At 37.9% G+C, this 16,288-nt stretch overlaps 1 protein-coding gene across 1 annotated transcript in view; it reads right to left on the bottom strand.

Annotated features, from left to right (window-relative positions):
- Window positions 1-16,288, bottom strand: part of COL19A1 (collagen type XIX alpha 1 chain) — a 321,624-nt gene that overhangs the window by 172,767 nt on the left and 132,569 nt on the right. Inside the window, exon 12 of the mRNA XM_034990815.1 lies at window positions 7,563-7,616. Within this exon, the coding sequence (XP_034846706.1) occupies window positions 7,563-7,616 (54 nt within the window). The remainder of the gene's footprint in view (window positions 1-7,562; window positions 7,617-16,288) is intronic.

Here is a 16,288-nt window from a genome sequence, read left to right as displayed (position 1 = left end):
CTTTTTTAATATGGCTACTGGAAAATATATTTATATTTGTCTTGAAATTATATCATATTTAGAAATATACTGTATAAGTATTATATTAAATAGATTCTATTTCTATTGGATAGTGCGACTTAGAAGTACAAAAACAAGAAGTTGACAAAGACTCTCCTTGATCAAACTTTAGTCAGACTCTTCTGAGTCCTCTTTTCGACTAAGCCTCAACCTTGTCCTCTGTCCTGTTCTGTCTTTGGCCTGCTTAGCCCAGTTTTAGCCAGAATCTTGCTCAGTCAGTTTAGAAAGAATCCCCCACTCTTGATATCAGATCAAGTTCCTCATCCCCCACCTCTGATGTGTAAGTGTTTGGCCCGCCTTTAGCAAGAATCCTATTACGTCAGTTTTTTCAAGAATCCTCCTACCCTTGAGGTCTGCTCTTAATAATTTTTCATTCACTGAGCCCATCACTCTGTTGGCTATAAATCTCCCACCTGTCTTTGTTGTATTTGGAGTTGAGCTCAATTTCTCACCTCTACTGCAATACCCCTATTCCAATAGGTGTGAACAAAAAGTCCTCCTTACCATTTTAATAAGTGTGAGAATAGTTTTTCCCTAACAGGGTCAAGATTCCTGCCCTCAGGGAACTCATGTTATGAGAGGAGGGTGACTGCTGATAAACAGGACAACAGGCTGAATGTGATGAGTGAGAGGGAGAGAGCTACTATTTCAGTTGGGGTGATCAGAAAAGGCTTCTGTGTGGAGGGGACGTTTGTTGTTTTAAAGGATCCAGCCATGCGATGATCCAGGGGGAACGTATTGAGGTTAAAAGGCACAGCAAGCACCAAAGCCTCCAGGGTGAACAGAATGTCATGAGCATGCAGACAAGGAAGAGGAGATCAAGTCAAGTTTAGACAGAGGTCAATGCACATAGAGAATTGCAGGCCATAGCAAGGAGGATAGGTTTTGTTCTAAGTGGGATGGGGAAACTACTTAAATGTTTCAAGCAGAGAAATGACATGATGTGGCTTTTTTCAAAAGATATCACTTTGGCCACAATGTGAAAATAGATTGTAGGCAATAGATTGTGGAAGCAGCATTCCAGGCAAGAGCGCAGGGTGGCTGAGGTAGGGGGGTGACACTGGAGATGGAGAGCAGTGATCAGAGGCTGCACATACTGGGAAGAAGGACATGCAGATATGTTGGAAGAGGGGGGCAAAGCAAAGGAGGTGCCAAGGCTTAAGTAAGTAATAGGACGTTGTACCATTTACTGGACTGAGAAGTTTATTAAAAAAGAGGTTTTCTTTCTGCTTCCTGGTATAACACTATCCAGAGAAAGACACATGAAGAAGAAATGGCTGAGAAAGACACCAAGTACCCATTTATTCAACAAATATTATTGAATATCTACAAATATATGACTAAACTCTGTATTCTATGAACATATGGATCTGCAAATGTTATTTTTTTAAAAGGCAACATTAAACACAACATTCAGGAAAATGGTTAACTCTGGGGTGGGGCATGGAGTTACACTGAGTTCTAGGTACACTGGTGTTCCAGTTATTACTATGATTCATAATCATCACACATTATATGTTATACAAATATTATTTCTAGGTATAAAATAATACATTAAAATTTTTCCCAATATTCTTGCCTGACGAACTAACCCTAACTGCAACTTCTGGGAAGGAGTTATTGGCAAATGAATCAGCTAACCATCCTTGGTTCAATCAACCATGCTCAGGAAGCAGTGGGGGAATAACGCAACCAAATATAAGTTGATGTGAATTTTGAGTGCTATTATGGAAGTATATAGCAAGTATGAAGGGAACAGTTCCCAGAGAGGCCTAAATCTACTGGAGGTACTCAATATTCAGGAATGTGGAGTTCAGGAGAGTCAGGAAAAGAGTGGCATTTTATGCAAAATCCTAAGATGTTCAAGCTTCCCTATAAAATAGGTATAAATAATAGTTACCTTGAAGGGTTGCTCTGAGAATCATAGGTTATAAAAACACTCAGTACATGGTAGGTACTTAATAAATGTTGCCTTTACTTTTCAAGTCCAAGTTTAAGGGATAATTAATAGTTCATTCTGTTCAGGTTTGTACTCAGTTTGATGGATATGGAACCACTGTGCTTTTAACTCACATACGATAAAATGCAATCGAGAAGTACTGCATTCATCAAGCTTCTACTTTTATGGTCATTGAAGTGGGCCCATGTAACTCATGTCCTCTTGTGACAAAGTACAATGTTTTTAAGGCCATGGCATCATAATAGGCTCTGAGAAACAGATCAGTAATGCTTTTCTCAAGTGCAATTTTTCTCCTCATGTCACACTGGTGCTGCTATCAATGGTTATTGAGTACTGGGGAGAAAAAGATGCTGCATTCACCATAAAGCATAAGGAATCAAATGGAACAGACTATGAATTCAATATTGAATAAGATGGGAATCCATTATCAAGGTTCTCAATAAAATTCATGTATATAAAGATTCTCAAAAGCACAGTAGTTGACTCTGTATGTTATGTGGAGACAGGAAGGAACTCTTATCTAAAGGCAAGATGAAAGCTGAAGAACAGTATTATATCTAGAACTATAAAAGCAGGCGGACTATGAAATTAATTTTATTGGAAGATCTACTCCTCATGGTATGTAGCATCTTTAAAAATCAGAAGATACAAAATATTTGTTCAAAAAATTTAACCCATCAATTAATTCTTCACCTCCTCTTCCCATTGACTGTATCTTGTTCCCTAGCGATGGCATAAACTGTTGCCAGCTGATAGCTCAGCTTTGTGATTCCAATATATTTGTATTTAATAATAAAGATCACACTGGTATAAGGAGATAACATGATTATTTTAGAAACATCAGATGCTGTAATTCTGATAAGGGATGTTTGATAGACAATAATAAAGATGCAGAGGAAGAGTCTAAGCTCAGTGATTGAAATCAACTTTTCTAAGATTATACAACCCCATTAAAAAAACAAACAAATGAAATGTTATTTTTATTAGAGATAAATGTGTTCTATTTAACCCAGCTTCAAATAATAGTAAATGTTTATATAGTTCTTACTGTATGCGAGACACTGTTCTAAATGCTTTATGCATGATAACCCTGTTCACCCTCAAACACAGACAGACCAAAAAGGCCTGAAGTGTTATTAATATTATCATCCCAATGTGCAAATGAAAAAAAAAAAAGTGAGGCACAGAGGGAGTAAGTCATGTTCCAAGTAGTATGCAAAGTAGGGAGTGGCAGAGCTGGGATCTGAGCCCAGAAAGTCTGGCTTTAAAGGGTACATTAACAACTTTATAAGACACCCTCTCAAGTCTGTTATAAGATGCATTTGTTGAATATATCTCACAGTAGGTCACAACCAAAATCATTTAATTATAAACTCAAAAGTGTGTAAAATTGAGGTCTTGTATTTTGAAAGCTAAATTTTAGCAATTCAAATTTTTGACAATTTTAATGTTTGGTATGCATTATTTAAACTATAAGGGAAATAGGAGCATGTATTTAGTCTAATAACTTTAGTCCAATACTCTAATACCTTGAAGATCAATCCAAAGTTTACACACACATATACACTACCAAGGATGCATTTAGAAAGATATCAGACCAATATATATATATATTTTTTTTGTCCTAATGATTAAGAGCTGCTACATTAGTTGGTGAGCCTTTGGGATGCTAACCATTCTGCTCTTGCAAGACAGTCCCACATAGCAAAGAACTGTCTTATCCAAAATGACAATAGTGTCCCACTGAGAAAGACTGAACTGCTGAATATTTCCCTGTAAATCAGGTTTACATTTTCCAAAGTGAGCTTGCCCATTTTTTGAAATAGCTGGCACAGAAGAAATTATCAAAGAATACATTTACATCAAGATATTTGTAATATGCAAGAATAAAGACCATTAAAAAGGGCTTTTGAATTCATTTCGTAGGAATATTAAATTCTTACAATTTTCATTGACTTGGAAAGTAGCTGGAATGAGCTGGCCCATTAAGTTTATTCACTTTGCATTCCAACAGAATGTTTCTGAAGTTAGACTCTCCATCATGGCTTGACTTTAATTCAAATTGAAATCGCTATTATAATGCCCTTCATTCCCTAAGAATGTGTACCTGTGCTTATTGAAAGTCAGAGTGAACTGTCATAAATGCTGAATGATTTTAATTTGCACATTCAGTTTATTTTAGCACTGAAAAATAAGGAATGACAAGTGGGCATGATTTAATGGGGAAATAAGAGACTTTTCAGCCAAACATGTAGGGTTAAAAGCTGATTTTACCATTTTCTAAAAAAAAAAAAAAAAAGTCGCTTAATTTCCCAACCCTTTATTTCTTGCCTCTGAAAATGGAGATGTTATAACCCCCTGCCCTAGCTAGCCCATAAAGCTAGAGTAAGGATCAAATTTCAAATTCCTTGTGAAAACAGTGTATGAATGATAACACATTATTAATAACACCAACACTAATGATGTAATAGCAGAGCACTTGATTCTTTATTCTTAGTGATAGAAGGAGGAAAAGGAGAATTTATTTCTCCTTAGTCATGACCCCTGAATATCTTTGGCAAAACTGAGGAAAGGAAAATAATATCATCTACATATTAATTAAGTAACCAAGTGAGAAAAGTTAATGTGCTTTGTCCTGCTTTATGATGTACCTAATGAGCTACATTAAACAATGATGGTGCTAAAGAAATGACAGCCCTGTGATTGGGGGCATGCAAAGAACTCTTCCAAGATCCTCTCCAAGAGGAAAAGTCACACTGCCCACTACACTATGTGCTCTCCTAACAGGTTGGTCTTATTCGGATTTGGAACTCCTATAATGGCTGCTGGAACATCTGGGCATGTAGTAGGCACTCATATATATCTGTTTATCAACTGATTACTTCTAAAAAGCCAAACCACCTTACTTGAAGATGCCATAAGAAAAATTTCCAAATCTCTAAGTTAATGTAAGTAGATTTCAGAGTCCAACCCCTCAAATCTCCAGTTTTATTCAGGTGTTTGGATAAATCCCTTTCTATTTCAGTTACAAAGTTATCTTTTTTTAAGATTATTTATTTGAGAGAGAGAGAGAGAAAGTGAGAGAGCATAAGCAGGGGAGAGGAGCAGACCGAGAGAAAAAGCAGATTCCCCTGCTGAGCAGGTAGCTGACAATGAAGCAGGGCTCCATCCCAGGACACAGGGTTCATGACCTGAGCCGAAGGCAGACACTTAACCCACTGAGCCAGCCGAGTGCCCCTCCATTGTTATCTTAATGAACTTCTAAAAATCTTCGTTTTGTTCCTCTATCTCAGGGAGCCCGCATACATGCAGTTTGGTTATCTTTTGTAACACTATCGTTAATTTCCTTCAACACTCCTCTGTTTTTCACAATTTAACATCCTTCCCATAATGAATGGTCAAATTCTTGAGCTATTTTTGAGTTTTCAATGCTATCTAGTATATATTTTACCACTATAATATCACTATCTATGTACTCCCTTCCATCTCTGTTATCCTACTTTAGGCTCTAATTACATCTATTTTAAACTATTATAATACTTTCTCAGTTTTTAAAATTAAAACTTGGCAAATAATTATTGGGAACTTACTCTGAAAATATTCACTAAGTACTAAGGATTCCAAGAAATGGTCTTTGCTCTTGTGAAGAGTATGATGGAAAAAACAAACCATAGGCAGAGGCCTAAATTTTATCCGTTTTATAGAACACACAGTCAAACTAATCTTCATTTAAACATAGCTTGGAGGATGTCTTCCCTCTGTCAGAGGAAGGAGAGCAAACATCCTTGTATACAGCACCTTCCATACTCTGGCTCCAGCTGTAATCTGCTTTGTTATTTCTATATCTCCTTACCTGTAGCAGGAATTCCAAAAACCTGAATGGATGCTTTTCAAGTTTGTAATCTTAATAATCTCTTTGTATAAAATTATAGGACACCATAGTGATGGGGACCTTAGACTAGACTCTAAGGCCATCCTTTACAGACATAGAAGTGATTTTCTCAGCTAGTGACAGAACTGGGACACAGTGGGTTCTGGCTTTCCATTCCAGAACTCTTGCTATGATACCAGGTGCCTCCCCTGGTGGGGATGGGAAATGAATCAGATGCTCTGTTTAAGTGTAGGCACCAACAATTGTGGCAGCCAATGTCTTAAGGCATTGTAAAGAGCTAGAGAAGATGCAGAGATTCCTCTAGCTACAAGCCCTAGGTACCAGTTCCCGTCCTCTTTAGAGAAAAATCACTTCAAAGGGGAAAGGAATAAGAATGAGGGTCATATTAAATATATAAATGGGGCTTCTCCGGAAGTAACAAGAGAGTAAATCTGTGGGGGGTCAGGACCTCAATCCAGTGTTGACTACAGGGTTAATTACTGGGGTATTTCTCTTTTGGAGAAACCCCCTCCCCACACTCAGGTGTCCCTCTTTGTCCACAAGCCCCAGGGACTGTAATGATCAGCTTTCCTCCTCACTGTAGTGATCTGCTGCATACAAGATGGGTTTCATAATGCCTCTAAGGCATTAGGGGACCAAATCTAGTTTCCTTTTTTCTTTCATTCATAAAGCAAGTAGTGTAGTGTAGCACTTCAGAACTTTTCTAAAACATTTTTATGCAAGTGAAAAAGAAAACTATGGGAAAGAGTAATTCTCATGGTGGTCACTTTCCCCAGTAAAGTTAGTGTATCTATAGTAAATGGTGATTTTGATGACCAGAAAATTAGTCTATATTTCAGAGAATAACCCAGATTTGGGATAATTTTCAAGTTTCATCCTAAGAATCAAAGTGAAGCTCAGGGGATAGGGGTAGGGGTGGGGACGGTCATCCTAAGATAAAAAGAGGAGATGCTAGGACATTAGGATGTTACAGGTAATAGTAGCCCTGAGGCTGATGACCTGGTGCAGTGGAAGGGCAGAAACACAGAAATTTAAGTCTCCCCTCCTCTTCTCCCCTTCTTTTCATCACTGCAATCCCACCCATGCAGATCCTTCAGTAGATGGAACTTTGGTATAAGATGAAGAGCGACCCTGGATAAGAACACAGACCACATGAGAATGTATGTAAGAAGAAAAAAGAGGAAGACCAGAAAAAAATTCAATCCATAAAGAACAAAAAAGAAAGCACTGTTAAGGATGACACAATATGAAATATGTAAACCCAAGGAATGACCCATAGTGACAATAAAAACACTGAGCCATTTAAAAAACTGCCTTGAGGGGTGCCTGGGTGGCTCAGTCAGTTAAGTGGCTGCCTTCAGCTCAGATCATGATCCTGGGGTCTTGGGATCAAGCCCCACATCAGGTTTCCTGCTCAGTGGGGAGTCTGCTTCTCCCTCTGCCTCTGACCCTCCTCCCTGCTTGTGCTCTTTCTCTGTTTCAAATAAATAAATAAATAATTTAAAAATTTAAAAAAATGCCTTGATTCTTGATTTTGCCTTGATTGTGGTTAGTTCTTCCATGGATAGTAAAGTCTTAATACCCTTAGACAGTCAACATATCTGTGGCAAAATGTAAACAGAATATTAGAAAAAAAAATGTTAGGCTTACATTTTGTCCATTAATGCCAGCCAGGCCTGGATCTCCTTTTTCTCCTCGTTCACCCTAGAAAGAAACAATTTATACAATGAAAAATGTTATAGCCTGAGAACCTGTACTAAGAAAAAACAAGAGCGTTACATTGTCGGGGCATTTATAACAATGTGATTACTTTGCTAATCCCTTGAAAGAAACATTTATTAAAAAACAATTCTGAGTCCTAAAACCAAAGAGAAGTTTAAAGGTTCAAAGAAAATCTGTATAAAAATGATTAAATGGTAGAAATAGAACAAGGATTATTTATTTTCTTCTATAAGCAACAAAGAACTTTCTGGAGGGCAATTTGGCAATATATATCAAGAGTCTTAAATCTGTTCATTTAATTTGGCCCAGTAATTCTGCTTCCAAGAATGTATCCTAGGGAAATAATCAGAGATGAAAAGTTTTAGGCACTAAATTGTAGAGTGCAATGCTATTTATAGCAGTAAAAAAGAGACATATCCTAAATGTCCAATAATAGGGAACTGATTAAATAAATTATGGTATATAAATATAATGCTATATAATGCAACCATTAAAATCATGTTTATGAATTTTACTTTATACTACAGGAAAATCCTTACGATGTAAAAAGTAAGATACAATTAAGGGATTGACAAATTCAATGAATAAATGTTAACAAATACCTTTTTTTTAACTTTAAAACTACAAATGTTCAAAATGACCATTTATACCAATTGTTTATGATACATACCCATAGTGACATATATTTTTGATTATCATCTGAAAGATGTATACTTTTATTGGCAAATGCTGCACATGTCTAACATTATTCAAAACAATTAAATACCTGTTTACCTATGCATCTACCTACCTACTTACCTACCAACTTATGTATCCACTTACTATGGGTCTTAGAAGCAATACTGGAAGAAGACAAACCAGAACAATAGAAGTGGTTAATCTATGGATTCTGTGATTATGGGTGATTTTTTTTTCCTTCACTATGTTCTTCTTTTTCAATTTTTTAAAACAATAAATATATCTTAGCTCTATAATCAGTAAAATGTCTAAAAATAAAAGAATATATTATGCATATAAAGAACTCATCCAAGTTGCCAGGTCTATCATGTAACACAGTGTGTGTGTATATGCATGTATGTAATAGTATTTGTAGTAATCTCTGCTTTGTGCCCCTAGGATGATTTTTATCCTCTTCTTTATTCTGTTGTTCCTCTTCCTTCATTTTTTTCTTACAATGAACACTATTATTTTTATATGCAAAAAAAAAAAAAACAAAACAAAACCTAAAGAAAAGCATCTGACTTTATGAGAAATACATTAATACTAACAATAATACTCTGTATTATTACATCTAAGACTTTGTATTCATCCAAGACTATGTATTATTACAATATTGAAATCATGTAAGACTATGTATTATTATTATATCATCTAACACTATGTATTATTATACTATTGAAAACACAGGATATGAAGTAAAAAAAAACTTAATACTGGAATATAAGAAATATATATAATACGAGGATAAACAAAAGTGTATACAAACACATTCAGTGAAATAGGTTCAAGTTAGAATAAAGCTGAAAATTTTAAACTGAAAATGGAAGGGCAAGGAAACTCTAGAGCTATGCTGTTCAATGTGGTAGCCACCAGCCACACGTGGCTATTTACATTTAAATTAATTAAGATTAAATAAAATCAGGGGAGGAGCTAGATGGTGGAGGAGTAGGAGACCTAAATTTTGTCTGGTCCCAGGAATTCAGCTGGATAGGGATCAAACCATTCTGAACACCCACAAACTCAACAGGAGATCAAAGAGAAGAATAGCAGCAACTCTCTGAACAGAAAAGCGACCACCTTCTGGAAGGTAGGACGTGCGGAGAAGTGAATCCGAGGGGATATTCGGGAGGATAGACGGCGGGGGAGGGGGCCTCTGTCAGCCGCTACCGGCAAGTGATAGAGCCGTGGAGCACAAAATCGGAACTTTTAGAAGTCTGCTTGGCTGAGGGACGTCACTCTAGTGGCTAAGTGGGGGGTGGAAACCTCGTGGGGACAGTGTGGTCTCAGGACCCTTGGGGTCACAGAATGACCAGGGGTGCCTGTGTGCAGCAGAGCTCCCAGGTATTGGATTGGGGAAGCCAGCTGCAGAGACGGAGCCGAGGCATGGGCTCTCAGCTTGGGGTTGCCATAAACCGTGATCCATGGCACAGTCAGGCCACTGCTTCTCCAGCAGGGACCCAACAAGCAGCAGATCCGGGGAGACTCCCCTTCCTCCCCTGGGAGGAGCGGCAAGGGAGCGCACCACAGGGATCTGCGGGGTTTGGAGACTCCACACGAGGTCGGGTGCCAGAGATAGAAACGCTCGGTCACAGGCTGGGTGAGCACGGACTGCGGCCGGAGACCGGCAAGACAGGAGTGACTGACTGCTTTTCTCTGGGAGCTCACTGAGGAGCGGGGCCCTGAGTTCTTGGCTCGTCTGGGGCAGAGATTGGGAGGCCGCCATTTTCACTCTTGTCCTCCAAAGCTGTACGGAAAGCTTGCAGGGAACAAAAGCTCCCGAGGGCAAACCTGAGCAGATTACTTAGCCCAGACTGGCAAGGGCGGGGCAATTCCACCTCCGGCAAAGACGTTTGGGAACCACGCAACAGACCCCTCCCCCAGAAGATCAGCGAGAACAGCCAGCCAAGACCAAGTTTACCCATCAATGAGAACGGCAGAACTCCAGCGCTAGGGGAATACCGCACATAAAATTCATGGCTTTTTCCCATGATTCTTTAGTCCTTCAAAGTTAATTTTTTAAATTTTCTTTTTTTTTAAATTTTTCTTTTTCTCTTTTTCAACCAACATCTTATCAATCCCTTTTTTTTATTCTTATGTTAATCCCCATACATTACATCATTAGTTTTAGATGAAGTGTTCCATGATTCATTGTTTGTGCATAACACCCAGTGCTCCATGCAGAATGTGCCCTCCTCAATACCCACCACCAGGCTAACCCATCCTCCCACCCCCCTCCCCTCTAGAACCCTCAGTTTGTTTTTCAGAGTCCATCGTCTCTCATGGTTCGTCTACCCCTCCGATTTCCCCTGCTTCATTCTTCCCGTCCTGCTACCTTCTTCTTCTTTTTTTTTTCTTAACATATATTGCATTATTTGTTTCAGAGGTACAGATCTGAGATTCAATAAAAAAATCTTTTTCATTTTTAGAGTCATATTCTATCCCTTCATAGTAGTTAACCTTATTTTTGGTATATATATATAAGTTGTTCTCTCTTTAAAATTTTAGGATACAGTTTCTTCTAACAGACCAAAATATACCCTAAATCTCTAGTGTATGACTTTGTTCTAGTCTTCTGCCTGATCACATTCTCTCTTTTTTTTTTTAAATCCTCTTCTTTCTTTTTTCAACCAACTTCTTATTTTATCAATTCCTTTTATAAAATCTTTTATAATTTTCATCTTTACAATCATATTCCATCCCTTCATCGTATTTACCCTTTTTTTTTGTACATATAGAAGTTTTTCTTTCTTTAAAATTTTGGGAGGTACTTTCTTATAACAGACAAAAATACACCCAAAATCTAGTGTGTGGCACTGATCTATGCACCAGCCTGATCATATTTGAGCATATTCTGTGTTTTTTCTTCTTTGTTTTTTGTTTGTTGTTGTTGTTTTTTTGTTTAACTTTTCTTTTTCTTTCTTTTTTTTTCTTTTTTCTTCCTTTCCCTTTCTTTTCCCTGGTTTCAGGTCTCTTCTGATTTGTTTAGTGTATATTTTTCTGGGGTCATTGTTACCCTGTTAGCATTTTGTTCTCTCATCTATTCTCCTCTGGAAAAAATGACAAGATGGAAAAAATCACCTCAAAAAAAAGAACAAGAGGCAGTACTGATTGCCAGGGACCTAATCAATACGGACATTAGTAAGATGTCAGAACTAGAGTTCAGAATGACAATTTTAAAGATACTAGCTGGACTTGAAAAAAGCATGGACAATATTAGAGAAATCCTTTCTAGAGAAATAAAAGAACTAAAATCTAACCAAGTTGAAATCAAAAAGGCTATTAATGAGGTGCAATCACAAATGGAGGTTCTAACTTCTAGGATAAATGAGGCAGAAGAGAGAATCAGTGATATAGAAGACCAAATGATGGAAAATAAAGAAGCTGAGAAAAAGAGAGATAAATAACTACTGGATCACGAGGGCAGAATTCAAGAGATAAGCGATACCATAAGACGAAACAATATTAGAATAATTGGGATCCCAGAAGAAGAAGAAAGAAAGAGAGGGGCAGAAGGTATATTGGAGCAAATTATAGCAGAGAACTTCCCTAATTTGAGGAAGGAAACAGGCAGCAAAATCCAGGAGGCACAGAGAACCCCCCTCAAAATCAATAAAAATAGGTCAACACCCCGACATCTACTAGTAAAACTTACGAGTCTCAGAGACAAAGAGAAAATCCTGAAAGCAGATCGGGAGAAGAGATCTGTAACCTACAATGGTAGAAACATTAGATTGGCAACAGAACTATCCACAGAGACCTGGCAGGCCAGAAACGACTGGCATGATATATTCAGAGCACTAAATGAGAAAAATATGCAGCCAACAATACTATATCCAGCTAGGCTGTCATTGAAAATTGAAGGAGAGATAAAAAGCTTCCAGGACAAACAAAAACTAAAGGAATTTGCAAACACAAAACCAGCCCTACAAGAAATATTGAAAGGGGTCCTCTAAGCAAAGAGAGAGCCTAAAAGCAACATAGACCAGAAAGGAACACAGACAATATACAGTAATAGTCACCTTACAGGCAATACAATGACACTAAATTCATATCTTTCAATAGTTGCCCTGAATGTAAATGGGCTAATGCCCCAATCAAAAGACAAAGGCTATCAGACTGGATAAAAAAACAAGACCCATTGATATGCTGTCTGCAAGAGACTCATTTTAGATCCAAAGACACCCCCAGATTGAAAGTGAGGGGGTGGAAAACCATTTACAATGCTAATGGACACCAAAAGAAAGCTGGGGTGGCAATCCTTATATCAGACCAATTAGATTTTAAACCAAAGACTATAATAAGAGATGAGGAAGGACACTATATCATACTTAAAGGGTCTATCCAACAAGAAGATCTAACAATTGTAAATATCTATGCCCCTAACATGGGAGCAGCCAACTATATAAGCCAATTAATAACAAAAGGAAAGAAACACATCAACAACAATACAATAATAGTGGAGGTTTTTAACACCCCCTCACTGAAATGGACAGATCATCTAAGCAAAGGATCAACAAGGAAATAAAGACCTTAAATGACTCACTGGACCAAATGGACTTCACAGATATATTCAGAACATTCCATCCCAAAGCAACGGAATACACATTCTTCTCTAGTGCCCATGGAACATTCTCCAGAGTAGAGCACATCCTAGGTCACAAATCAGGTCTCAACCGGTACCAAAAGATTGGGATCATTCCCTGCATATTTTCAGACCACAATGGTTTGAAACTAGAACTCAATCACAAGAGGAAAGTCGGAAAGAACTCAAATACATGGAGGCTAAAGAGCATCCTACTAAAGAATGAAAGGGTCAACCAGGAAATTAAAGAAGAATTAAAAAAATTCATGGAAACAAATGAAAATGAAAACACAACTGTTCAAAATCTTTGGGATGCAGCAAAGGCAGTCCTAAGAGGAAAGTATATAGCAATACAAGCCTTTCTCAAGAAACAAGAAAGGTCTCAAATACACAACCTAACCCTACACCTAAAGGAGCTGGAGAAAGAACAGCAAGTAAAGCCTAAACCCAGCAGGAGAAGAGAAATAATAAAGATCTGAGCAGAAATCAATGAAATAGAAACCAAAAGAACAGTAGAACAGATCAACGAAACTAGGAGCTGGTTCTTTGAAAGAATTAACAAGATTGATAAACCCCTGGCCACACTTATCAAAAAGAAAAGAGAAATGACCCAAGTAAATAAAATCATGAACGAAAGAGGAGAGATCACAACTAACACCAAAGAAATACAAACAATTACAAGAACATATTCTGAGCAACTATACGCCAGCAAATTAGATAATCTGGAAGAAATGGATGCATTCCTAGAGATGTATCAACTACCAAAACTGAACCAGGAAGAAATAGAAAACCTGAACAGACCTATAACCATTAAGAAAATGGAAGCAGTCATCAAAAATCTCCCAAAAAACAAAAGCCCAGGGCCAGATGGCTTCCCAGGGGAATTCTACAAACATTTAAAGAAGCATTAATACCTATTCTTCTGAAACTGTTCCAAAAAATAGAAATGGAAGGAAAACTTCCAAACTCATTTTATGAGGCCACCATTACCTTGAATCCAAAACCAGACAAAGACCCCATCAAAAAGGAGAATTACAGACCAATATCCTTGATGAACATGGATGCAAAAATTCTCACCAAAATACTAGCCAATAGGATCCAACAGTACATTAAAAGGATTATTCACCACGACCAAGTAGGATTTATCCCTGGGCTGCAAGGTTGGTTCAACATCCGCAAATCAATCAATGTGATACAATACATTCATAAAAGAAAGAACAAGAACCATATGATCCTCTCAATAGGTGCAGAAAAAGCATTTGACAAAGCATCCTTTCTTGATCAAAACTCTTCAGAGTATAGGCATAGAGGGTACATACCTCAATATCATAAAAGCCATCTATGAAAAACCCACAGCGAATATCCTTCTCAATGGGGAAAAACTGAGAGCTTTCCCCCTAAGGGCAGGAACATGGCAGGGATGTCCACTATCACCACTGCTATTCAACATAGTACTAGAAGTCCTAGGCACAACAATCAGACAACAAAAATAAATAAAAGGCAAACAAATTGGCAAGGAAGAAGTCAAACTCTCACTCGTTGCAGATGATATGATACTTTATGCGGAAAACCCAAAAGACTCCATCCCAAAACTGCTAGAACTCATACAGGAATTCAGTAAAGTGGCAGGATATAAAAGCAGTGCACAGAAATCAGTAGCATTCCTATACACCAACAACAAGACAGAAGAAAGAGAAATTAAGGAGTTGATCCCATTTACAATTGCACCCAAAACCGTAAGATATCTAGGAATAAATCTAACCAAAGAGGCAAAGAATCTGTGCTCAGAAAACTATAAAATACTCATGAAAGAAATTGAGGAAGACACAAAGAAATGGAAAAGCGTTCCAGGCTCATGGATTGGAAGAACAAATATTGTGAAGATGTTAATGCTACCTACAGCAATCTACACATTGAATGCAATCCCTATCAAAATACCATCCACTTTTTTCAAAGAAATGGAGCAAATAATCCTAAAATTTGTATGGAAACAGAAAAGACCCCGAATAGCCAGAGGAATGTTGAAAAAGCAAAGCAAAGCTGGCAGCATCACAATTCCGGACTTCAAGTTCTATTACAAAGCTGTCATCATCAAGACGGTATGGTACTGGCACAAAAACAGAGACATAGATCAATGGAACAGGATAGAGAGCCCAGAAATGGACCCTCAACTCTATGATCAACTAATCTTCGACAAAGCAAGAAAGAATGTCCAATGGAAAAAGACAGTCTCTTCAACAAATGGTTTTGAGAAAATTGGACAGCCACATGCAGAAGAATGAAAGTGGACCATTTCCTTACACCACACACAAAAATAGACTCAAAATGGTTGAAAGACCTAAATGTGAGACAGGAGTCCATCAAAATCCTAAAGGAGAACACAGGCAGCAACCTCTTGGACCTCAGCCGCAGCAACTTCTTCCTAGAAACAGTGCCAAAGGCAAGGGAAGCAAGGCCAAAATGAACTATTGGGACCCCATCAAGATAAAACGCTTTTGCACAGCAAAGGAAACTGTCAACAAAACGAAAAGACAACCGAAAGAATGGGAGAAGATATTTGCAAATGACATATCAGATAAAGGGCTAGTATCCAAAATCTATAAAGAACTTATCAAACTCAACACCCAAAGAACAAATGATCCAATCAAGAAATGGGCAGAAGACGTGAACAGACATTTTTCCAAAGAAGACATCCAAATGGCCAACAGACACATGAAAAAGTGCTCAACATCGCTTGGCATCAGGGAAATCCAAATCAAAACCTCAGTGAGATACCACCTCACACCAGTCAGAATGGCTAAAATTAACAAATCAGGAAACGACAGATGTTGGCAGGGATGCAGAGAAAGGGGAACCCTCCTACACCATTGGCGGGAATGCAAGCTGGTGCAGCCACTCTGGAAAACAGTATGGAGGTTCCTTAAAAAGTTGAGAAGAGAGCTACCATATGATCTAGCAATTATACTACTGGGTATTTACCCCAAAGATACAAATGTAGTGATCCGAAGGGGTACGTGCATCCCAGTGTTTATAGCAGCAGTATCCACAATAGCCAAACTATGGAAAGAGCAAAGATGTCCATCGACAGATGAATGGATAAAGAAGATGTGGTATATATATATATATATATATATATATATACATACAATGGAATATTATGCAGCCATCAAAAGGAATGAAATCTTGCCATTTGCAATGACGTGGGTGGAACTGGAGGGTATTATGCTGAGCGAAATAAGTCAATCAGAGAAAGACATATATCATATGACCTCACTGTTATGAGGAATTCTTAATCTCAGGAAATAAACTGAGGGTTGCTGGAGTGGTGGGGGGTGGTAGGGATGGGGTGGCT

The sequence above is a fragment of the Mirounga leonina genome, unplaced genomic scaffold, assembly GCF_011800145.1.
Source record: "Mirounga leonina isolate KUSES-001 unplaced genomic scaffold, KU_Mleo_1.0 Mir_53, whole genome shotgun sequence".
Taxonomy (NCBI): domain Eukaryota; kingdom Metazoa; phylum Chordata; class Mammalia; order Carnivora; family Phocidae; genus Mirounga; species Mirounga leonina.
Note: the sequence above shows the minus strand (reverse complement) of the source record. Positions and strands in the feature narration are given on the sequence as shown.